The sequence below is a fragment of the Myxine glutinosa genome, chromosome 7 (assembly GCF_964187855.1).
Source record: "Myxine glutinosa chromosome 7, kmMyxGlut1.1, whole genome shotgun sequence".
Taxonomy (NCBI): Eukaryota; Metazoa; Chordata; class Myxini; order Myxiniformes; family Myxinidae; genus Myxine; species Myxine glutinosa.
Genome location: NC_136267.1, coordinates 1879862 through 1904141, shown reverse-complemented (window position 1 = coordinate 1904141; position 24280 = coordinate 1879862). Strand labels below are relative to the sequence as shown.

General features: G+C 41.6%; 1 protein-coding gene across 1 annotated transcript in view; it reads right to left on the bottom strand.

Annotated features, from left to right (window-relative positions):
• The window catches only part of LOC137430692 (neural cell adhesion molecule 1-like), a 226783-nt gene that overhangs the window by 36641 nt on the left and 165862 nt on the right, over positions 1-24280 (bottom strand). Inside the window, exons 9-10 of the mRNA XM_068121468.2 lie at positions 11259-11409; positions 10394-10581 (exon numbers count right to left, since the gene is read on the bottom strand). Coding sequence (XP_067977569.2) covers positions 10394-10581; positions 11259-11409 — 339 coding nt within the window. The remainder of the gene's footprint in view (positions 1-10393; positions 10582-11258; positions 11410-24280) is intronic.

Below are 24280 nucleotides of genomic sequence, written 5' to 3'. Positions count from 1 at the left end.
ATTAAAAACACTTCACAACCACAAAACACGAAATTAAAAACACCTCACAGCCACAAAACACGTAATTAAAAACACCTCACAGCCACAAAACACGAAATTAAAAACACTTCACAGCCACAAAACACGAAATTAAAAACACCTCACAGCCACAAAACACGAAATGAAAAACACCTCACAACCACAAAACACGAAATTAAAAACACCTCACAACCACAAAACACGTAATTAAAAACACCTCACAGCCACAAAACACGAAATTAAAAACACCTCACAGCCACAAAACACGTAATTAAAAACACTTCACAGCCACAAAACACGAAATTAAAAACACCTCACAGCCACAAAACACGAAATTAAAAACACCTCACAGCCACAAAACACGTAATTAAAAACACTTCACAGCCACAAAACACGAAATTAAAAACACCTCACAGCCACAAAACACGAAATTAAAAATACCTCAGCCACAAAACACGAAATTAAAAACACTTCACAGCCACAAAACACGAAATTAAAAACACCTCACAGCCACAAAACACATAATTAAAAACACTTCACAGTCACAAAACACGAAATTAAAAACACTTCACAACCACAAAACACGAAATTAAAAACACTTCACAGCCACAAAACATGAAATTAAAAACACCTCACAGCCACGAAACACGAAATTAAAAACACCTCACAGCCACGAAACACGAAATTAAAAACACCTCACAGCCACGAAACACAAAATTAAAAACACCTCACAGCCACGAAACACGAAATTAAAAACACCTCACAACCACGAAACACGACATTAAAAACACCTCACAGCCACGAAACACGAAATTAAAAACACCCCACAGCCACGAAACACGAAATTAAAAACACCTCACAGCCACGAAACACGACATTAAAAACACCTCACAGCCACAAAACACGAAATTAAAAACACCTCACAGCCACGAAACACGACATTAAAAACACCTCACAGCCACGAAACACGACATTAAAAACACCTCACCTCCACGAAACACGACATTAAAAACACCTCACAGCCATGAAACACGACATTAAAAACACCTCACAGCCGCGAAACACGACATTAAAAACACCTCACAGCCACAAAAGACGAAATTAAAAACACCTCACAGCCACGAAACACGACATTAAAAACACCTCACCTCCACGAAACACGACATTAAAAACACCTCACAGCCATGAAACACGACATTAAAAACACCTCACCTCCACGAAACATGACATTAAAAACACCTCACAGCCATGAAACACGACATTAAAAACACCTCACCTCCACGAAACACGACATTAAAAACACCTCACAGCCACAAAAGACGAAATTAAAAACACCTCACAGCCACGAAACACGACATTACAAACACCTCACAGCCACGAAACACGACATTAAAAACACCTCACAGCCATGAAACACGACATTAAAAACACCTCACAGCCGCGAAACACGAAATTAAAAACACTTCACAGCCACAAAACACGAAATTAAAAACACTTCACAGCCACGAAACACGACATTAAAAACACCTCACAGCCACGAAACATGACATTAAAAACACCTCACAGCAACAAAACACGACATTAAAAACACTTCACTGCAACGAAACACGAAACTAACAACACTTCACAGCCACGAAACACGACATTAAAAACACCTCACAGCCACGAAACACGAAATTAAAAACACCTCACAGCCACGAAACACGAAATTAAAAACACCTCACAGCCACGAAACACGAAATTAAAAACACCTCACAGCCACGAAACACGAAATTAAACACACCTCACAGCCACGAAACTAAAAACACCTCACAGCCACGAAACACGAAATTAAAAACACCTCACAGCCACGAAACACGACATTAAAAACACCTCACAGCCACGAAACACGAAATTAAAAACACCTCACAGCCACGAAACACGAAATTAAAAACACCCCACAGCCACGAAACACGAAATTAAAAACACCTCACAGCCACGAAACACGACATTAAAAACACCTCACAGCCACGAAACACGAAATTAAAAACACCTCACAGCCACGAAACACGACATTAAAAACACCTCACAGCCACGAAACACGACATTAAAAACACCTCACAGCCACGAAACACGACATTAAAAACACCTCACCTCCACGAAACACGACATTAAAAACACCTCACAGCCACAAAAGACGAAATTAAAAACACCTCACAGCCACGAAACACGACATTAAAAACACCTCACAGCCACGAAACACGACATTAAAAACACCTCACAGCCATGAAACACGACATTAAAAACACCTCACAGCCGCGAAACACGAAATTAAAAACACTTCACAGCCACAAAACACGAAATTAAAAACACTTCACAGCCACGAAACACGACATTAAAAACACCTCACAGCCACGAAACATGACATTAAAAACACCTCACAGCAACAAAACACGACATTAAAAACACTTCACAGCAACGAAACACGAAACTAACAACACTTCACAGCCACGAAACACGACATTAAAAACACCTCACAGCCACGAAACACGAAATTAAAAACACTTCACAGCCACGAAACACGACATTAAAAACACTTCACAGCCACGAAACACGACATTAAAAACACCTCACAGCAACAAAACACGACATTAAAAACACCTCACAGCCACGAAACACGACATTAAAAACACCTCACAGCAACGAAACACGAAATTAAAAACACTTCACAGCCACGAAACATGAAATTAAAAACAATTCACAGCCATGAAACACGACATTAAAAACATTAAAAACACGAAACACAACGTTAAAAACACCTCACCGCCACAAAACACGACATTAAAAACACCTCACAGCCACGAAACACGACATTAAAAACACGAAACACGACGTTAAAAACACCTCACAGCCACAAAACACGACATTAAAAACACCTCACAGCAACGAAACACGAAATTAAAAACACTTCACAGCCACGAAACACGAAACGAACAACACTTCACAGCCACGAAACACGACATTAAAAACACCTCACAGCCACGAAACACGAAATTAAAAACACCTCACAGCCACGAAACACGAAATTAAAAACACCTCACAGCCACGAAACACGAAATTAAAAACACCTCACAGCCACGAAACACGAAATTAAAAACACCTCACAGCCACGAAACACGAAATTAAAAACACCTCACAGCCACGAAACACGAAATTAAAAACACCTCACAGCCACGAAACACGACATTAAAAACACCTCACAGCCACGAAACACGAAATTAAAAACACCTCACAGCCACGAAACACGAAATTAAAAACACCCCACAGCCACGAAACACAAAATTAAAAACACCTCACAGCCACGAAACACGACATTAAAAACACCTCACAGCCACGAAACACGAAATTAAAAACACCTCACAGCCACGAAACACGACATTAAAAACACCTCACAGCCACGAAACACGACATTAAAAACACCTCACAGCCACGAAACACGACATTAAAAACACCTCACCTCCACGAAACACGACATTAAAAACACCTCACAGCCACAAAAGACGAAATTAAAAACACCTCACAGCCACGAAACACGACATTAAAAACACCTCACAGCCACGAAACACGACATTAAAAACACCTCACAGCCATGAAACACGACATTAAAAACACCTCACAGCCGCGAAACACGAAATTAAAAACACTTCACAGCCACAAAACACGAAATTAAAAACACTTCACAGCCACGAAACACGACATTAAAAACACCTCACAGCCACGAAACATGACATTAAAAACACCTCACAGCAACAAAACACGACATTAAAAACACTTCACAGCAACGAAACACGAAACTAACAACACTTCACAGCCACGAAACACGACATTAAAAACACCTCACAGCCACGAAACACGAAATTAAAAACACTTCACAGCCACGAAACACGACATTAAAAACACTTCACAGCCACGAAACACGACATTAAAAACACCTCACAGCAACAAAACACGACATTAAAAACACCTCACAGCCACGAAACACGACATTAAAAACACCTCACAGCAACGAAACACGAAATTAAAAACACTTCACAGCCACGAAACATGAAATTAAAAACAATTCACAGCCACGAAACACGACATTAAAAACACGAAACACAACGTTAAAAACACCTCACCGCCACAAAACACGACATTAAAAACACCTCACAGCCACGAAACACGACATTAAAAACACGAAACACGACGTTAAAAACACCTCACAGCCACAAAACACGACATTAAAAACACCTCACAGCAACGAAACACGAAATTAAAAACACTTCACAGCCACGAAACACGAAATTAAAAACAATTCACAGCCACGAAACACGACATTAAAAACATTAAAAACACGAAACACGACGTTAAAAACACCTCACCGCCACGAAACACGACATTAAAAACACCTCACAGCCACGAAACACGACATTAAAAACACCTCAGCCACGAAACACGACATTAAAAACACCTCACAGCCACGAAACACGACATTAAAAACACCTCACCGCCACGAAACACGAAATTAAAAACACTTCACAGCCACGAAACATGACATTAAAAACACCTCACAGCCACGAAACACGACATTAAAAACACCTCACAGCCACGAAACACGACATTAAAAACACCTCACAGCCACAAAACACGAAATTAAAAACACCTCACAGCCACGAAACACGACATTAAAAACACCTCACAGCCACAAAACACGAAATTAAAAACACCTCACAGCCACGAAATTAAAAACACCTCACAGCCACGTGATTTAAAAACACCTCACCACCACGTCATTTTACACCTCACCACCACATAATTCAAAATACCTCACCACCACGTGATTCAAAACCACCACCACGTTATTAAAAACACTTCACAACCACGGAAATAAAAGTTTCAGGCGGTTGTTTAGTGACAGACACTGCCCAGATATGTAGATATATAGATAAATAAACCTGAAAATCGCAGAACCAGAATTATTTGTTTGGTCTGGGAAGCCCATGCGAGGTTTCTTCTTCTTCAGCCTCTCACAACCCTGGGTGAATATGCGATCTTTTAAAAAAAAGTTGGAATTTTGCCAAATCTGTTTTATTCGTTTGTTAATATACCTCAGCCATTGACAAATCTGGAACTAAGTCTTTATAAGTTCATCAAATACTGACACCGCGAATGACATTCGCTGAGCTAAATGTTGATATCTCTTCTGAGGTTAAAAAAAAAAAAACAGTTTTCAAGCATTATACGTATCAAACGATACATTTTATGAAACGGGGAAACCTAATACACACTTTGGTGGTTTTAAAATGACAGAATATGTCTTTATTAGGAAAAAAAAAAAGAACATTGAAGACGACGCTGCTAAAAAAAACTACACCGCTCTAACGCATAACCACGAGTTTAAACTACATTTACAACAAATATGAAAACTATTTTCATATCACAATGTTAAATATAGAATATATAGAAGATAATGTTAAAAAAAAAATGAGCCCTATCTTCCAATGGTAAAAAAAATCCTTCAAAAAATTCCTGGATCAGGAATAATATCCTGAGCTTCCCCAAAAACTAATCAATTCTTCCTTATCCCAAGGGCAATCATCACACCAACTTTCATCCAAATCCGTCAGAACTTCTCCAGATATCTTGTTCACAAACACATGAACACACGAACATACGAACACATACGCACACACACGGACGGACACGAGTGAATGCATTACTCCCTGGCGGGAGTAATAATCTTATAAGTGCAATACTGCTGCTGTAAATATGGCAGCAAAACACAAAAGAGAGAAGCCAAACTGAATCGTCTTAACTGTCACTGGCTCACCTTGGTACATTGCACTCAGAGTGGGCACCGCAAATAACGTGCAATCAGCATCCTGAAACCAAAGAGTCATGGACACCACGACTGTGGCTGAGAATCGGTTGTGTGGGTACACGTAACAATTCAAAGACAAAGCTGAGCGAATCGTTTGGTGCATGGTTTTCAGACTCAAGTTTGTACGATGATCAAGCGTGACACGTTCAAACATCTCCATGAGGAACGATTCCGGTGGGTTCAAAATTTCTAAACAAGATGCGACAACAGCGTGGTGTGTTGTTCCCCATTGTCAAGTCTCTATGCCATTAAACGTGAAGACTTGTCTCCTATAATGGCAACAACACTGTAGCGAGGGCCGCCTTAATTTGTGCATCCTATGACAAACATGCAAAAGTGTCATGCATGATAAAAAGCAGTATGTCCTACTTGCATGAAAGGCTATTCCTATCTTTAGAAGTCATTGTGAGTGGGCAGACTTGTAGAACACGAGTTATGACTGGGTCGTTGTATCGCTATTTAGAGGATATCAAGTAGCGCACACCCCATACTCCGACAAGATGGTGTACAGACAATGTACTTATCATTGAACTGTTTGGCTTGGATTTAAATCCTAATTCGACTATAAACTGTCATCACGGTAAACTGTCACATGTAGTGCATTACATCACATGGATGTTGTGCTGGGTGTCCTGTTTACAGCATTAGATATTGAAGGTTAAAGATCCCATGGTGTCTTTAGTGAAGAGTAACGAGTTATCGCCTTATTACACCCTAAATAAATTACTAAGTCTGGAACAAGAGGGAGAGAGATAGAAAGAAAGAAGTGGGAGGAAACATTGAAATCAGCAAATAAGAGAGTTGTTTAGGGAGGATTAATGGGGGTAATAAAGATCATGGGTAAGGATGGGGGATGACAAGATGGCGGATAGACCCGTTAGACCCCTTTCGACGCACACCACACAAATATCTATGGAGTCTTCTTACAATACACAGACTATACTTTTTTTCAGCAAGTAATGTGCAATCTCCAGGAACCTACAAGGTGGAACAGAATTTGCATATTGGGGCAGTAAATTGGTTCACCAATCAAAACCTGGAAGCATATTGTTAATTTGGATTTTGCACGTATCGTGCTCTGCACCACATCTTTGTTTTTTGTTTTTCTTTATGTATGCTCTGCTCGAGTACAGTCCTTTCTAAATGCATATTCAAAACATGTCCTGGCTTTTTCAGATGAGCAGCCATGGTACATCATCTGCCTTGGCACCAACTTAATTAACCAGTAATTTAACAACCCTTGTAGAAGATAAACCAAGAGTATCCAACAACGATGATCACACATTCTCTCGGAATTGGTTTCAAAATGCTGCCACTTTTGCCTGATATTGTGAATACCACAAGCATGTAAGGCCTCAGTTACACCGGGACTGCGACCAGGTTATGACCTCGCTGCGACCAGGTTATGACCTCGCTGGACTGCGACCGAAAAATGTTGGAATCGCGGGCAAATCGTAGAAAGAGCGCGTGACTGGTCGCAGAGGTCGTGGGTGATCGCCAGAGCAAAATCAGTCGCAGCAAGGTCGATGGTCATGTTCAAAACTTCTGACCTGCGATTTCCAATCGTAAGAGGTCGCAGACAGGTCTTACATGGTCGTACCACCAGTCACGCATGGATGCACCACCAGTCGTGCATGATCGCGGGTCAAGTAGTCGCACGATTGGTCATGCTACTGGTCCTGCCACCTGACGATTTGTGGTTCCACCTGTCGTACGACCTCACGATCGGTAGTGCGACCAGTCACGACCTGTCCCGACTGGTTGCACGACCTTATGATTGGTGGTACCACCAGTCTTTAGCTCGCAGCTCGCAGTCTTTAGCTCGCCAAGGCTGTGCGCGTTTACTTCAAGCACTACTACAACAACGTCGGCAGTGTCCCATGGCAGGATAACATGATCTAAGAACTGTTGTGTGAATGTTGTAATTTTGATTTTTTTTTTTGAGATATGTGTATCATATATTATATGCTATGTGTATGATCTATTTTTGCATATCTATTTTGCAATGAACTTGTACAATAAACATACTATTTCATGGTATGTCAGGAGAAACAGTAATAATTAGTTGTCTTTATTGTGTGTGTATGGTCTGAGTAATAAATGACTGGTTTATATTACAATGGGAAAAATTATTATTTTAAATACAAATTAAATCAATACATGTATACACAAACAAAGTTCTTTGTCAAAGTAAAATCTTTAACACAATAAAGTAATGTGCAGAACTAAGCTGCCAGGCCACAGCTCCCTTCTTGGGAGGCATAGCAAATTATAGTTTCAGTTGAAAAGTTCGACAAAGTGTACTCCTTGAGAGGTAGGTGACTACTGATGTACGATCGCGAGCCTTCAGATCTGATCAAGCGACCCATCTCACGACTAGCTGCGACTGGCTGCGATTGGCTGCGATTGGCTGTGATCGATCGTGCGAGTGGTCACAAGTCGCCACGATTGATCGTACGATCGGTCGCTGATCGCCACCACTACTCACACGATTACCTACGATTGATCTTGCGATCGATCTTCTCCAATCGTTGGTGATCGCACGACCACGCGTACCACCAATCGTACGATGACCTACCACCAGTCTTAAGAGCAATCGCAGTATGCGATCGCAAATGGAGATCGTCGCAAACATTGCCGATTGGTCGTACCTCAGCCAAATTGCCACCAATCGCACGATCCATAAAACGTATGATCCAGTGTGACTGAGGCCTTAGCCGTAACATTTAATGACGTGTATAGGCACAAAAACACCAATTATAGTGAGCACATGTGATTAAAATTTAAATTTTTGACAAGTCAGTCTTTTGGGACTGCCACAGATAACATGTAACCCAGTGCTACCTGCCGCATGGTCGGGTTGTTGGCGACTAAACCGACACCCCTCACGGGCTTTGCTAGTGGATCCATTTCTGTAACACCTGCCATGCCAATAAACAACACCTGGCAAAGGGTGGATGAGCTCCTAAAGGGAGCCAATGGTCATCCAGTAAGGAGATGGTGTCTCCTAAAAAACACTTATCCGATTTGGACTGGTTCCAGTCATACCAAAAACTTTTAAAATGGTACGTGCTGCTTCCTTGCTTGAAAAGGATAGAGCATGGAAAATCCCCATCGGTTGGCATCCATGGGGAGGAGGACATTCCTCCTGAGGAAAGCCCTATTGAGTATGGTGAGAAAAGCGGAGACATTGTTATGACGTCGCTGGTACCCAAAATATCCCGGGAAGTGACGGTAGTGACGGCACTTCCCCCACGCTCAGTGGCTGTACTGTGTTTGTCTCATCAGTATGTCCTTTTGTGTGTGTGTTGTTAAAAGTTCAAGAAGGCAGAAATGAACATGTGAGTTTATTCAAACTACAAGGTGACCAAACATGCAAGCCTTAGGCTGCAGGCCATCATCGAGCTACTGACTCAGCCTACCCGGAAACGGAAACAGGGTTACCTAATACATCATGCATAATACCAAAGGGTTTTGCAGTATCCAACGTGTGTGTGTGTGTGTGTGTGTGTGTGTGTGTGTGTGTGTGTGTGTGTGTGTGTGTGTGTGTGTGTGTGTGTGTGTGTGTGTGTGTGTGCGCTCTATTATGAGCCTTAGCCCATGTATAAGAAAATAGCCACTAGCGAATAATTTTTCATTATGGATGGGTTAATTCCCTAGAAATGGCATTTTCTAGCACGTCTTGTAATACCCCCTCCCAGCAGATCACCACTATGACCCTGGGAAATCTTACTGTCTCACCTTGACTTTTGAAAGTATTGCCTTATTGTTATTTCATAATTTTTTATTTGTTTATTCTTGTTATTGTTATTCATTATATTTTTGACTATTTTTCCTCCATTTTTTACCATTTGGTATCTTAATCTACGAGTAATTTATTGTTTGTCATTTTATAGTGTTAGTCCATATGCATATCAATACAACCCTTGGCTTCTGAATATGCCTCCATATTTGCTCCACTATATATTATCTTGATTGTATCCTTCTGAGTTTTTTAAGTTCCGACGTATTACTTTCATATATTTTTATTTGACTCTACTTTGGCAACTATGGAAATAAATGTTTCCTTGAATTGAATTGAATTGTCACTGGAAAGATCACCAAATGAACCCACTTATTTATTTCTATGATCACCCACTGGAAGAGGCTCAGTTTCTTGAATTCCTTTAGGCCTCACCATCAGACATAACATTTCGTGGGCCGTACAGATTACCATACATAGCAAAGCTGGCAAATGATTGGTGTCTTCTCTCCACTCCCCTAACCCTGAATATCATCCATCCTTTGGGGTTATTTAAAAGCCCAAAACCTTCCCATGTACACCTCGAGTAGTACCACATGTTTTCAACTCAGTCAGTCAAACGGTTCATGAATGCATCGAAATCAAGCAAACACCCAAACACTTCTCAAATTATAGTACGATAAGGGACAATGCTAGCACAGATGTAAACGTCAACAGCCCCATGCTATCCTCACCTCCAGCATAGTGAGGCCCTCAGCATGGTGGATTATGACAGAGGAGAGGTTTGCACTGGGAAGAGACAAGCCATCTCTACTCCAGCCCAAGAGAGGAGATGGGTTTGCAAGCACATGGCACGACATGTTTACTGCATTGCCCAGCCAGCTGTAGAATGTTACAATGTTTCCTTCAAACTTTGGAGCATCTGTGTGAAGAAAGACAATGGGAGAGTAGAAATTAATACTGTACTATTACGCGTATATACACATAAAACATATAATTGGAAATTGGAAATTATATGTGTGGGAAAATTGCATACTCAGTCAGGGTCGTCCAGATAGCTCAGATGGCAGAGCACTGGTACGGTTCACCAGAGCACCTGGGTTCCATTCCTGGTCTGGGCGTGTAATTTTCCCACATTTTCACAAATAATTAAATTGAAAATTTGGACGAAATGATTAGATTTTATATTAATGAACAGGATTATAAATTATTAAATTTTCAATTGAATAATTTATAATCCTGTTCATTAATGTAAAATCTAATCATTTCGTCCTTGTCACACATCCAAGCTGTCCACCAAATTTCGCCCAAATCAGTCCACAACCTTTTGAGATATCCTACTGGTAGACAAACAGACAGGGGTGAAAAATAATCTCCGTCCACCTTCGGTGGCGGAGGTAAAAAAAAAACAACCTCAAACAGCGCAGTAAGTCTGGCCAAACATGATTCAACACAGATGTTTAATAAATTATTGTTTTGCAGAGAGGACCATACCCACCACTGGACAGTTCTTAGGAATGGTTGTGCAGATTTGCTGGTGGACAAGAAACTGTGCAACAAAAAATAAAAAAACATTTTTATAAAGCAAAGCAGACGTACATGTCACATTTAGGAACATGGCTGCCGCTGTATTCCCCACTGTATTGGAAGCAACACATTCATATTTTCCACCATCCGTGTATTGTACATCCCTCAGGGTCAGTGAGGAGAGCTCTGCATTGGAGGTAACTACCGCTCGACCTTCAGGATCCTGGGTCAGGGTTGGGGGTGAAAATAATTGCACAATTAGACAAGCTATAATCCAATGATTGAAGATGAGTGTGCTCGGTGAGAAGAGTGGAGCAAGCAACAAATTGGAACAAATTGGAGCAACATCACATGATGATTTCACATTTTTAATATGTGTTGCTCAAAGCTATTGCAAAACAATTTCTTCAGTCCATATCGTGTTCCTCGTATGACAGGGTAAACCCAATCTTATAAAATAATCTAAATAAAACGAGCATTCTGAGTATTGCGCTGCAATACATGTCCCCTACCGGCAGTCTGTCGTCCGGAAAACTGTTGGGGAAATTACCAAGGGTTATTTACCCACAGGTTCTGAATCGTTCCCAATCGCTAATTACCTCAGGACGGGCTCACCTGTGATTCGCACTCGGGACTTCGATTTATACACCTTGCATACGGGTCAGCAGAAGCACGAGAAAATAAGTTGTTGATAAAGAACCTTTTGAGTCGCTAAATATCAGTAATTTATTATATTTTCTGGTTCACGATCAATGATCGATGTGTATATATATGTTGCTCGGCTTGGCTCCGCCCATCCCGAAAGAGCGCGCTGTGTCGCGCTGTTGACGTTCGCGAGACGAGGCTGAGGGCACGCGGTGCGGCTTGAGGAGAACTCCAGAATAAACAAGAGATATCCATTTTTTTTATATTTTCGTTTAATTAACGATATCTGCCAAACCACGTGCCCTATCGCAAATTCCAAAAGGACATTTTAGTAGACTGACATGCTGAACAGATTTGTGAAGTTTCCCCTCGATTGGATCAAAAATGAGGGAGCGGCTCGGTTTTAAAGGTTCATGCTTAAAAACGTCATAACTCTGAAACCATGTGATGCATGACGTCATGCTCGCTGACTTTTTTGTTCGTCGTGGGTATGCGATTCTGCCTGCAAAGTTTGGCCTCGATCTGTTCAGCCGTTGCAGAGAAAAAAGGGTTTTCGTGCTTTCATGAAAAATAATATGGCGGCCGAACCACGTGACCTGTGACGTCATAATTACCATTAAAATATTCTACAGATCGAGTCCCTCCTATGGTGAAAATTTGATCTCAATCGGTCCTATTTATTGCAGAGAAATTGGTTTTTAAAGGAAATTAAAACTTAAAATGGCACTGAGTTAAGGAGCATCAGAATTATCAGAATTCCCAAAGTTCAAAGTGCCATAACTTTGTCAAAAATGATGGAAACGTCGTGAAGTTCGAACTTGATCTGTAAATTATCATGAGGAAACCATGTGCCAAGTTTGAAATCATTAGCATTAAGGGTTTAGAAAAAAAAAAGTCCGGAAAACTGTTCTTTGCGTGACGGACAGACAGACTGACAGACTGACGGGGACTGACAGACGGAGGGACGGCGTGCAAACCTATGGTCCCCTCCGGTGTACACCGGTAGGGGACTAATAAACGAATTATTTCAGCTCATCCATCTCGTATACACTGTACAGCAAACAATGGTGTTTGTCCGTGCATTCGTCTGTCTCCTGTTTACAGCGGTCACACTTTACCTCAACATTCATTTTATCACCTTGCATTAATTTTCATGAAACCATTATTTGTTACATTTTGGTGTCGTTTCGTTGTTTGTGGGGTTCGGATTAACACCGGTGTGGCTTCGTTTAGGTAAGGACCTCGCCGCCTTCGGTCCTGTGCGTGCCGTAAAGGGAACTGCCATTAACTCGGTTGGACGCCTCGGGAGTAACACTGTTCAGCTATCTGTCTAACTGAGACAACCATTCAAAAGACATGTCAGCTACGTCATGATCAGATAAGAAAGCGACTCTCGGCGAAGCTAAATCAATTGCACTCAAGATCAACAACAACAACAACAACAACAACAACAGAAAAACGCTGACGACACAACCTTTCTGACAAACATTTAACGACAACAAAAGTCCATCTACTCAAACGCGGCCTCAACTTTAATAGGCGCCCGCGGAACTACGTAACTTCCGGTTAGTGCACCCTTCGTGGCAACAGTCACGTGATTGGATACGTTGAAAACAAACCACAAAAGGGCACGTGTTACAGCCGGAAATTATGGAGACGGTGTAGGTTATTTGATCATAACTCACTTAATTCTTGTCTGATCTTTAAAATTTTCACTTTCCGACAAGCTAGAAGTAATTCGCTTTCTAACAATATCAAGTTTTATGAAAAATAATACGAAATGTTTGTATAGCCGCCCGCGGAACTACGTAACTTCGGTTAGTGCACCCTTCGCGACAACAGTCACGTGATTGGATACGTTGAAAACAAACCACAAAAGGGCACATGTTACAGCTTACTTCCGGTAGTCTCGCCCTCACCTATACAAGCGATGCTTCTGTTGACTTCATCGCTGCTCTCGAACCTATAATCTACAATCTACCCATTGAACAAAGAGACAAAGAACGACTACGTGCACAACTCACCACAACACTCGTCAACCCGAACCGCAAGTTGTACATAACAGCCGACGAGTCGAAAGCGTTACAAAGTCTCCGCCATGGTAAATACATCATCATCGTCCCCGCCGACAAAGGCCGTGGTGAACAGCGTGGACGACAACCACAAAGCCAAAGCTCTAGTGGATGACAACAACATCTACCACACAAAGCCTTGCGACCCTACAAAGACCATCGACAAGCAGGTAACTACCACCTTACAGAAACTATGAGATGTAAACCTCCTCACAAAACAAGAATGGGACGCAATGACACCAAACGACTCCATCATTCCACGCTTCTAAGGGATACCAAAGATTCACAAGATTGATGTCCCACTAAGACCCATCGTGGCTCTCCATCCGAGGAGCATCCACGTACAATCCAGCTAAGTGGCTTTTCCACCGACTCAAATACTTAACAACCCATTCAGCACACAATGTAAAGAAGGCCAAAGATTTTATCAACCGAATCAGAAATGTCCGCATCGAGAGTGATGAAATAATGATTTCATTCGACGTGGTTTCATTATTTACATTCATACCCGTCAAATTAGCAACGCAGACCTCAGAACAAAACATCAACAATGACCAAGAACTTGCGAGCAACAGCCGCCGAAGCTCTGGTCATCTCATGACCCTCATTCAACTCTGCCTCAAATCAACGTACTTTGTATTCGACAGCACCTTATATCATCAACATGAAGGAACCCCGATGGGCTCACACATCTCAGGGCTCATCACCAAATTGGTGATGCAGCGCTTTGAAGATCTAAGACTACATGGTGAACCTTCTCCGAGGTTGTGGCTGCGGTGCATTGACGACACATTCGTGATCATAAAGAAGGAGGACGTTGACCGTTTCCTCACAAAGATCAATTCAACATGGTCAGCAATACAATTCACATATGAAGTAGAAAAGGCTGGGTCTCTACCATTCCTGGATGTACATCTCAGCAGGGATGGAAATGGCAATCTACACACAGGTGTACTGTAAACCTACTAACACAGACAAAGTATTGGATTACCGTAGTGGTCATCCCACCTGCCACAAAAGAAGTTGTGTTTGTAGCTTAGTAGATCGTGTAAAAACACACTGCAGTGACCATGAACAACGCCGGATGGAAATGCTGCACGTCACTCAACTACTGCGAGAAAAGCACTACCCAAATGCATTTATCAAATCTTGTCGCCGGAAATACAACTACGGCAACAACAATCCAACCACACCTCAACACACGGTGGCACTTCCATACACACAACACGCTTCTGAAACCACAAGCCGCATTCTACGGGAGTACAACATCAACATCACCCACAAACCACAAACATCCTTACGAGCAGAGATGTCAAAGCCAAAAGACCAGGTGAACAAATTTGACAGAAAGAATGTAATCTACAACATACAATGTGAAGATTGTGAAGCCAATTATGTGAGCCAAACGTCCAAACGCTTAACCACAAGACAAACTGAACATCAACGTGCTGTAAGACGACAAGACAGGTTGTCATTGGTTGCAACACACAAACACACACACCAACACACATTCTCATGGAATCAGACCACGATCTTTGACACAGGATTGTTGAAAGTGAACCACGAGATTATCGAGGCCTGGTACTCTGATGAAAACTCCATCAACCGACACATCGACTAACATCTCACATACAAAGCACAACGCAATCAATTACAACGTCAAAAACAGCAGAGCCATTTGAATGCAGGGAAACCCTGTGATTGGCAAGGACTTGGACTAATCCATCACGTGAACGGTCCCCAACGGAACATAACTGTTAACGCAACTGTCAAGACCGAACAGTTGTTCCCTGACTAAACCCGATTCACCCAAACGTTGGCCGTATCGCGCCACAGATATTCAATGTGGAAAAGACTAAGACGACGAATGCAAAGAGGAAGAAGAAGACGTACAGAAGAGTAACGGGGTTTATTATTTCCACACACATAAGCAAAAAGAGCAGTCACGGGTATTTACAGCGGACATGAAAACGCAGGTGACACAGTGAAAATTACTAGCTTATACAGACTTAGTTACTACCCAGGACAGCACGAACAAAACAAACTCACGTACGCAAATGGGGAACTTGCAGGCAGGAATGGCTGGAAAGGATGAGCAGGTGGGATCACAGGGCACAGCGAGCAGGTCCACTCCGGGCGGGAAGCGGGGAGCCGGCAGCTCCTTGTAATCCGCTTTACAGTGCACGCCGGCAGCTCCTGGTATTCGGCTTTACAGCGCACGCCGGCAGGGTCACTCGCTGCCCCGTCAGGGCTTCACGCGGCTGGTTGAAACGGGGCTGGACTCCTCTGCCATATCTCTTTGCAACTCGTTCGTAAAAGTTCCTCTGCTTTCTCTTGGACCCATTCTTTTTTGTGTCCTCTCCACGCAGCTCAGCTCGTATTCCCTTCCTCTCACTTCTCTCCAGCGCGGGACTGTCACGCCCTCTTCGGTTTCGGTACCGCCCTCCCCCCCCCCCCCCCCCCGTGCTCTGTTTCGTGACCTTGTATGGTAATCCCACGGGCTTGTCTCCTTATTTGGGCATGGCGCCGACGGCACGCCCCTCGTGGCGAGCCACGGGCTTGTTTCCTTATTTGGGCATGGGGCTGAACAGCCCCGCCCTTCGTGGCGCGCCCTGGGCTTGCCTATCCCTGGCGACCCCGCCCCTCCTGTTCAAACAGAGCACGGAGCACATATTCACCATCGCAGCGAAATGAGAGGGCGTGCATCCCACGCTTGTGAACTGCTTTACCCACAGATGGAGAGTTTGGCTGGGAAATGGAATTATTGAAGGGGAGCTATTCTTAATTGATTCGGTGCAATGGAGTATTATTTTAATGGAAGACAAGGCCTTACTCTAAAACACATAATAAGATATAAGCTACTGAACAAGGGTTTTATCGGGTCCTGCAATGTGGTGTTTCATAGAATAACTACCGGGACGCCCTTTTTACCTTTACACAACTCTGGAGGCAGGAGGGGCCATATCCAACCACTGTTACACAACAATTTACCACTACAATACACACAATCAAAAAAAATGCAATCCTCCTATCCGCAACAATATATATACAGTGCATTCAGAAAGTATTCAGACCCCTTCACTTTTTTCACATTTTGTTATGTTGCAGCCTTATGCTGAAATCGTTTAAATTCATTTTTCCCCTCATCAATCTACACTCAATACCCCATAAAGACAAAGAGAAAACAGGATTTTAGAAAGTTTTGCAAATTTATTAAAAAGAAAAAACTGAAATATCACATAGACATAAGTATTCATACCCTTTGTCATGACACTTGAAATTTAGCTCAGGTGCCTCCCATTTATCTTGATCATCTTTGAGATGTTTCTACACCTTCATTGGAGTCCACCTGTGGTAAATTCAATTGATTGGACATGATTTGGAAAGGCACACACCTGTCTATATAAGGTCTCACAGCTGGCAATGCATATCAGAGCAAAAACCAAGCCATGAGGTCGAAGGAACTGCCTGCAGAGCTCAGAGACAGGATTGTGTCGAGGCACAGATCTGGGGAAGCCTACAAAAAAATCCCTGCTGCATTGAAGGTTCCCAAGAGCACAGCGGCCTCCATAATTCTTAAATGGAAGAAGTTTGGAACAACCAGATTCTTCCTAGGGCTGGCCGCCCGGCCAAACTGAGCAATCGGGGGAGAAGGGCCTTGGTAAGAGAGGTGACCAAGAACCCGATGGTCACTCTGGCTGAGCTCCAGAGATCCTGTGTGGAGATGGGAGAAACTTCCAGAAGGACAACCATCACTACAACACTCCACCGATCTGGGCTTTATGGCAACGTGGCCAGACGGAAGCCTCTCCTCAGTGAGACACACGAAAGCCCGCTTGGAGTTTGCAAAAAAAAGCACCGAAAGGACTCTCAGACTGTGAGAAACAAGATTCTGTGGGATGTCGAACAAATAAAAATGAAAAATCGGTCAGAGACCGAGGACTTGCCGGCATGTACTTCTTTTTAATTGGCCATTTTGGACAAATATGGCGGCCGAACCATGTGACCGATGACGTCATCATTATTTTTTTTGCTCCACCAGTTTATGCCGACATGGCGCTCAAGAAATTGCATCTTGATTGGATGAAATTTTGTACTCGTCAAATTCTCGAATTATGACGTCATAATGGAGGCCTTGGGCCGAGAGAGTTAAAAATTGGGCACAGTCTATTCCAGGGCAAGACAAATATGTGTGTAAAGTTTGGCGATTCTATGTGCAACGGTGTAGACGTAGCACTGCAAACAAACAGACAGACAAATAGACATACAGACAAACAGACAAGCCAACCAACATGCTTGTAATGACAAAAGCACACCTGACACTCAGACTTTGGCATGCTCACATGGCTGTACCTTCCAAAACTGTTCCAACCCGTCATTTTTGATGGGCTTCATACTACTGTGTATATATATATATACGGCGTTGACACTGAGGAACGGGCTTATTTTAGCTGAGGCTAATGACTGTACCTGAGTTGCTGTGTTGTCATGATTTTCACCAATCATAATACAAACAATAATTACTTTGCACAAATTTATTTGTTGTGTTTGTGATATTACATTTTTATAGGTAATTTAGGTTGAAGATTTAGGTTGAATGTTTTTTTTTCAAGAAAGAACCCCTGAGCACATACATAGGGGAGGGGAAGGTGCAGACTGGAAGTTTGGGACGATTACACCTCACCACCACGTAATTCAAAACACCTCACCACCACGTAATTCAAAACACCTCACGACCACGTAATTCAAAACACCTCACCACCAAGTAATTCAAAACACCTCACCACCACGTAATTCAAAACACCTCACCACCAAGTAATTCAAAACACCTCACCACCACGTAATTCAAAACACCTCACCACCACGTAATTCAAAACACCTCACCACCAAGTAATTCAAAACACCTCACCACCACGTAATTCAAAACACCTCACGACCACGTAATTCAAAACACCTCACCACCAAGTAATTCAAAACACCTCACCACCACGTAATTCAAAACACCTCACCACCAAGTAATTCAAAACACCTCACCACCACGTAATTCAAAACACCTCACCACCACGTAATTCAAAACACCTCACCACCAAGTAATTCAAAACACCTCACCACCACGTAATTCAAAACACCTCACCACCAAGTAATTCAAAACACCTCACCACCACGTAATTCAAAACACCTCACCACCAAGTAATTCAAAACACCTCACCACCACGTAATTCAAAACACCTCACCACCACGTAATTCAAAACACCGCACCACCACATAATTCAAAACACCTCACCACCAAGTAATTCAAAACACCGCACCACCACGTAATTCAAAACACCTCACCACCAAGTAATTCAAAACACCTCACCACCACGTAATTCAAAACACCTCACCACCAAGTAATTCAAAACACCTCACCACCACGTAATTCAAAACACCTCACCACCAAGTAATTCAAAACACCTCACCACCACGTAATTCAAAACACCGCACCACCACGTAATTCAAAAGACCTCACCACCACGTAATTCAAAACACCTCACCACCAAGTAATTCAAAACACCTCACCACCATGTAATTCAAAACACCTCACCACCACGTAATTCAAAACACCTCACCACCACGTAATTCAAAATACCTCACCACCAAGTAATTCAAAACACCTCACCACCAAGTATTTTTAAAACACCTCACAGACATAAAACACGTAATAAAAACACCTCACCACCACGAAATTAAAAACACCTCACCACCACGAAATTGAAAACACCTCACAGCCATCAAACACGTAATAAAAACCTCATAGCCATAAAACACGTAATAAAAACACCTCACCACCACGAAATTAAAAATACCTCACAGCCATAAAACATGTAATAAAAACACCTCACAGCCATAAAACACATAATAAAAACACCTCACAGCCATAAAACACGTAATAAAAACACCTCACCACCACAAAACTAAAAACACCTCACAGCCATAAAACATGTAATAAAAACACCTCACAGCCATAAAACACATAATAAAAACACCTCACAGCCATAAAACACGTAATAAAAACACCTCACCACCACAAAAATAAAAACACCTCAGCCATAAAACACGTAATAAAAACACCTCACAGCCATAAAACACGTAATAAAAACACCGCACCACCACGAAAGTAAAACACCTCACAGCCATAAAACACGTAATAAAAACACCTCACAGCCATAAAACATGTAATAAAAACACCTCACAGCCATAAAACACGTAATAAAAACACCTCACAGCCATAAAACACGTAATAAAAACACCGCACCACCACGAAAGTAAAACACCTCACAGCCATAAAACACGTAATAAAAACACCTCACAGCCATAAAACATGTAATAAAAACACCTCACAGCCACGAAATTAAAAACACCTCACCACCACGTCATTTAAAAACACCTCACCACCAAGTAATTCAAAACACCTCACCAACACAAAATTCAAAACACCATCACCAACTAATTCTAAACACCTCACCACCACATAATTAAAAACACCTCACCACCACGTAATTATAAATACCTCACCACCAATTAATTCAAAACACCTCACCACCACGTGATTCAAAACCACCACAACGTTATTAAAAACACTTCACAACCATGGAAACAAAAGTTTGAGGGAGTCGTTAAGTGACAACACAGACACTGCCCAGATGTGTAGATATATGGATAAATGACTGTACCCGAGTTGCCGTTTTGTCATGGTTTAAACCAATCATAATTCAAACAATTATTTTGCACAAATGTATTTGTAATATACGTGATATCACATTTGATAAACAATTGAAGTTGAAAAAAAAAAATTGGAAAATTTTTCAAAAAAAAAATACCCTTAGGACATACCGACGGGAGAGATATGTGCATTCCAGAAGTTTGGTACGATTTCACAAAAGTTTGAGAAAGTAGTTCAGTGACAACACAGGACAACACAACACAACACAACACAACACAGACGCTGCACAGATATATATGTAGATATATATATATATATATATATATATATATATATATATATATATATATACAGTATATACATAGGTATATATAGGTATATATATTATCATTTAGCTTACTTAACCGCCATTTTTACTGAAGAACTGTGAGATGACGGAATCTCGCGAGATTGTGGTTTGAAACGTTTTTATTAATATATTTAAAATTTTATTTTGTGTTTGAAAAGTTTTTTTTTATAAAAGGGAGAGAAGACAGAGTTGGGAAAAGGAATTTGAGGCTTTGGAGGAGGGGGTTAAGGACTTGGGGCTTGGTTGATGACTGATGACTTGGGGTTTGCGGGGGTGGGGAGGGACTGTGGGGGAGAGTCGAGGACCTGAAGAAGAAAGGGGGAGGGGAGTGCAGAGGTTTGGGTGGAGGGGGCAGAAAACAGGCAGAGAGTTGTGAGAGCGCGGTCGAGGCTTTGGGGGAGGGAAGTGTCGGGGCTGTTGTGCACAGTCTCCAAATTTTATTGGCATAACAATGCCTATGCAATCTCCATTTATGCATACTTACAACTCCTCAATTTATTGCACGACAAACACCCGCTCACGTTGGGGGCAGCCTGGGAAAGGATAGTGGAGGAGAGGGGGGGGGGGGAGGGGGGGGCAAATATATTTTGTGCCATAGCTAATGAAGCAGGGGTCAGTAAAGAACTTTCACTGCTGCATGTGTACAGGTGAAAATCACAGTCAGGTGAAAAGTACAGGTGAAAATCACAAACCCCCTCACCTCTCCTCCCCCCCCCCCCCCCCCCCCACTCCGACTTTCATGTGTGTTGTTAATTAAAGAAAGTGGTGCACTACTTTCATGAAGATAATGCCATGAATAATTCTCGCACAGTATTACGTTATTGGGCCGTGCAGGGGAACGTTTACATGGCTGGCAGGTGATATTAGATTTTGTAGGATAATGCCTACTTAGATATTAGATAATGCCTACTTGTTATTCATTTATTTTGGACTTTTCCCCACCACCTGCACATTAATCAAACCATCAGGCCTGATTCCTCTAGTTATTTTATCCTTTTAATCTTTCCACCCAGACTTGTTGCTTGCAAAATCGAAGATTTTTCAAGTATATTGGTCGGTTGCGTTTGTTAGTCTGTCTATTTGTCACTCGCCTACAGGTCACAATTCTAAACCGATCGTCATGCAACGTCGCCAAGTTGTAGAGGTCGTCACAATTGATGTTGAGATTGAGGTCATCTGGAGAATTGAGAAGCCTATCGATTTTGAGGTCAAAGGTCATCTGGAGGTCAGATTTCTAAAATCGCTATTTTTCATCCGATTGACTTGAAAATTGAACAGCATTTGTACATTGAGTCACTCAATTGGTAAAAACAACTATTTTTGAGGTCAAAAGGTGAAACTTCCAAAATCATCAATTTTCATCTGAAAAACCATAAATTTTCATACGATTGACTTGGAAATTGAACAGCATTTGTATATCGTCACTAAATTGGAAAACCAACTATTTGAGGTCAAAAGGTCAAAGGTCAACTCAAGGTCAAACATCCAAAATCATCAATTTTCATCAGAAAAACCATCAATTTTCATCCAATTCACTTGAAAATTATATAGCCATTGCAGTGCCTCACTGAATAGAGGAAAAAACTATTTTAAGGTCAAAAGGTCAACTCAAGGTCAAACTTCTAAAATCCTCAATTTTCATCTGAAAAAATCATCACTTTTCATCCTATTAACCCGAGCTTTGACCAAGGTCGTCAAATTTTCATCTTGATGAAATGGACAATTTGATGGATCAATGGCAACCTTTTTGGTGGGGGGGGGGGGGGCGGGCGGGGGGGGGTGGATTTTGCAAGTATCATGCTCTGCATGACGTTTTCTTGATTTTATTCCTTCGTATTACCCTTTAGCTTCTCCTGTTGGTCAATATAGCATTAAAATGAGTGATTGGTGCTTATTAACCCATCCCCTGCGCAGCTTGTGTATGTATGCGTGTTTCTGTCTGGCCTTAACTTTTTTACCATTTGAGCAATTGTCATCAAATTTTCAACAAAGCTTTATTATGAGAATATGGAGAGGAAAAATTAATTAATATTGTCAAAATGTCAAAGGTCAGAATTACATAAAATCGTACATTTTCATTTGATCGACTTAAAATATTAAGAATTTGCATATTGGGTCATTGAAATGAAATGATTCACCAATCAAAAGCTAGAAGCCAATTGTTTTGGTTCACGAGTTATCAAGTGACCACTATATTCGTCATGTGTGTGTGTCTGTCTGTCTGTGTGTCTGTGTGTCCGCAGCATAACTACCCCATGATATCATTCGATCTTGATGAAACTTGGGTGGGAGGTTGATATCATGATCTAGTTGTGTCCTGCCTAGAGTGGGCGTATTGCGCCCATTGTGGGCGGAGCCACGCCCGAAAAAGATGTCTTTTTAGGGGGTAATCGAGTTCAAGCTACATCTTCTCCGGGGGAGTTGGTGGAATCTGACAGGGGTTTCGATATTTGGTTAGGCCAATGTCATGTGTCTAGCCCCACGGAGCTCGATTTTTCATTTTCGCCCAAAGGTCAAGGTCACAAGGTCACGAAATTTAGAAAAGTCGATTTTTGATGGTTTTATTACATTGTTCGCTTCCTGTTAGGGTGAAATGTCGTACATGATCTTATATTATCACATACATCATGAAATACAAGTTTTCCAACAAATTTCAGAATCTTCGACCTTTGACCTTCGAAGGTCACAAAGGTCAAATTTTCAAAGTTGCGGAATCAAACCGAATTTTCGGTATTGTGTAGCTAATTAACCTCATAACTGATTATACATTATTTTCTATCTCATTTCAAGGTCAGTAACCTTCGTTTTGACATTTCAAGGTCACAAAGGTCAAACTTTCAAAGTTGCGGAATCAAACCGAATTTTCGGTATTGTGTAGCTAACTAACCTCAAAACTGATTATACATTATTTTCTATCTCATTTCAAGGTCAGTAACCTTCGTTTTGACATTTCAAGGTCACAAAGGTCAAACTTTCAAAGTTGTCGGAATCGAACCAAATTTTCGGTATTGTGTAGCTAACTAACCTCATAACTGATTATACATTATTTTCTATCTCATTTCAAGGTCAGTAACCTTCGTTTTGACATTTCAAGGTCACAAAGGTCAAACTTTCAAAGTTGTCGGAAACGAACCGAATTTTCGGTATTGTGTAGCTAACTAACCTCATAACTGATTATACATTATTTTCTATCTCATTTCAAGGTCAGTAACCTTCGTTTTGACATTTCAAGGTCACAAAGGTCAAATTTTCAAAGTTGTCGGAATCGAACCGAATTTTCAGTATTGTGGAGCTAACTAGTCTCATAACAGATAATACATTCCTA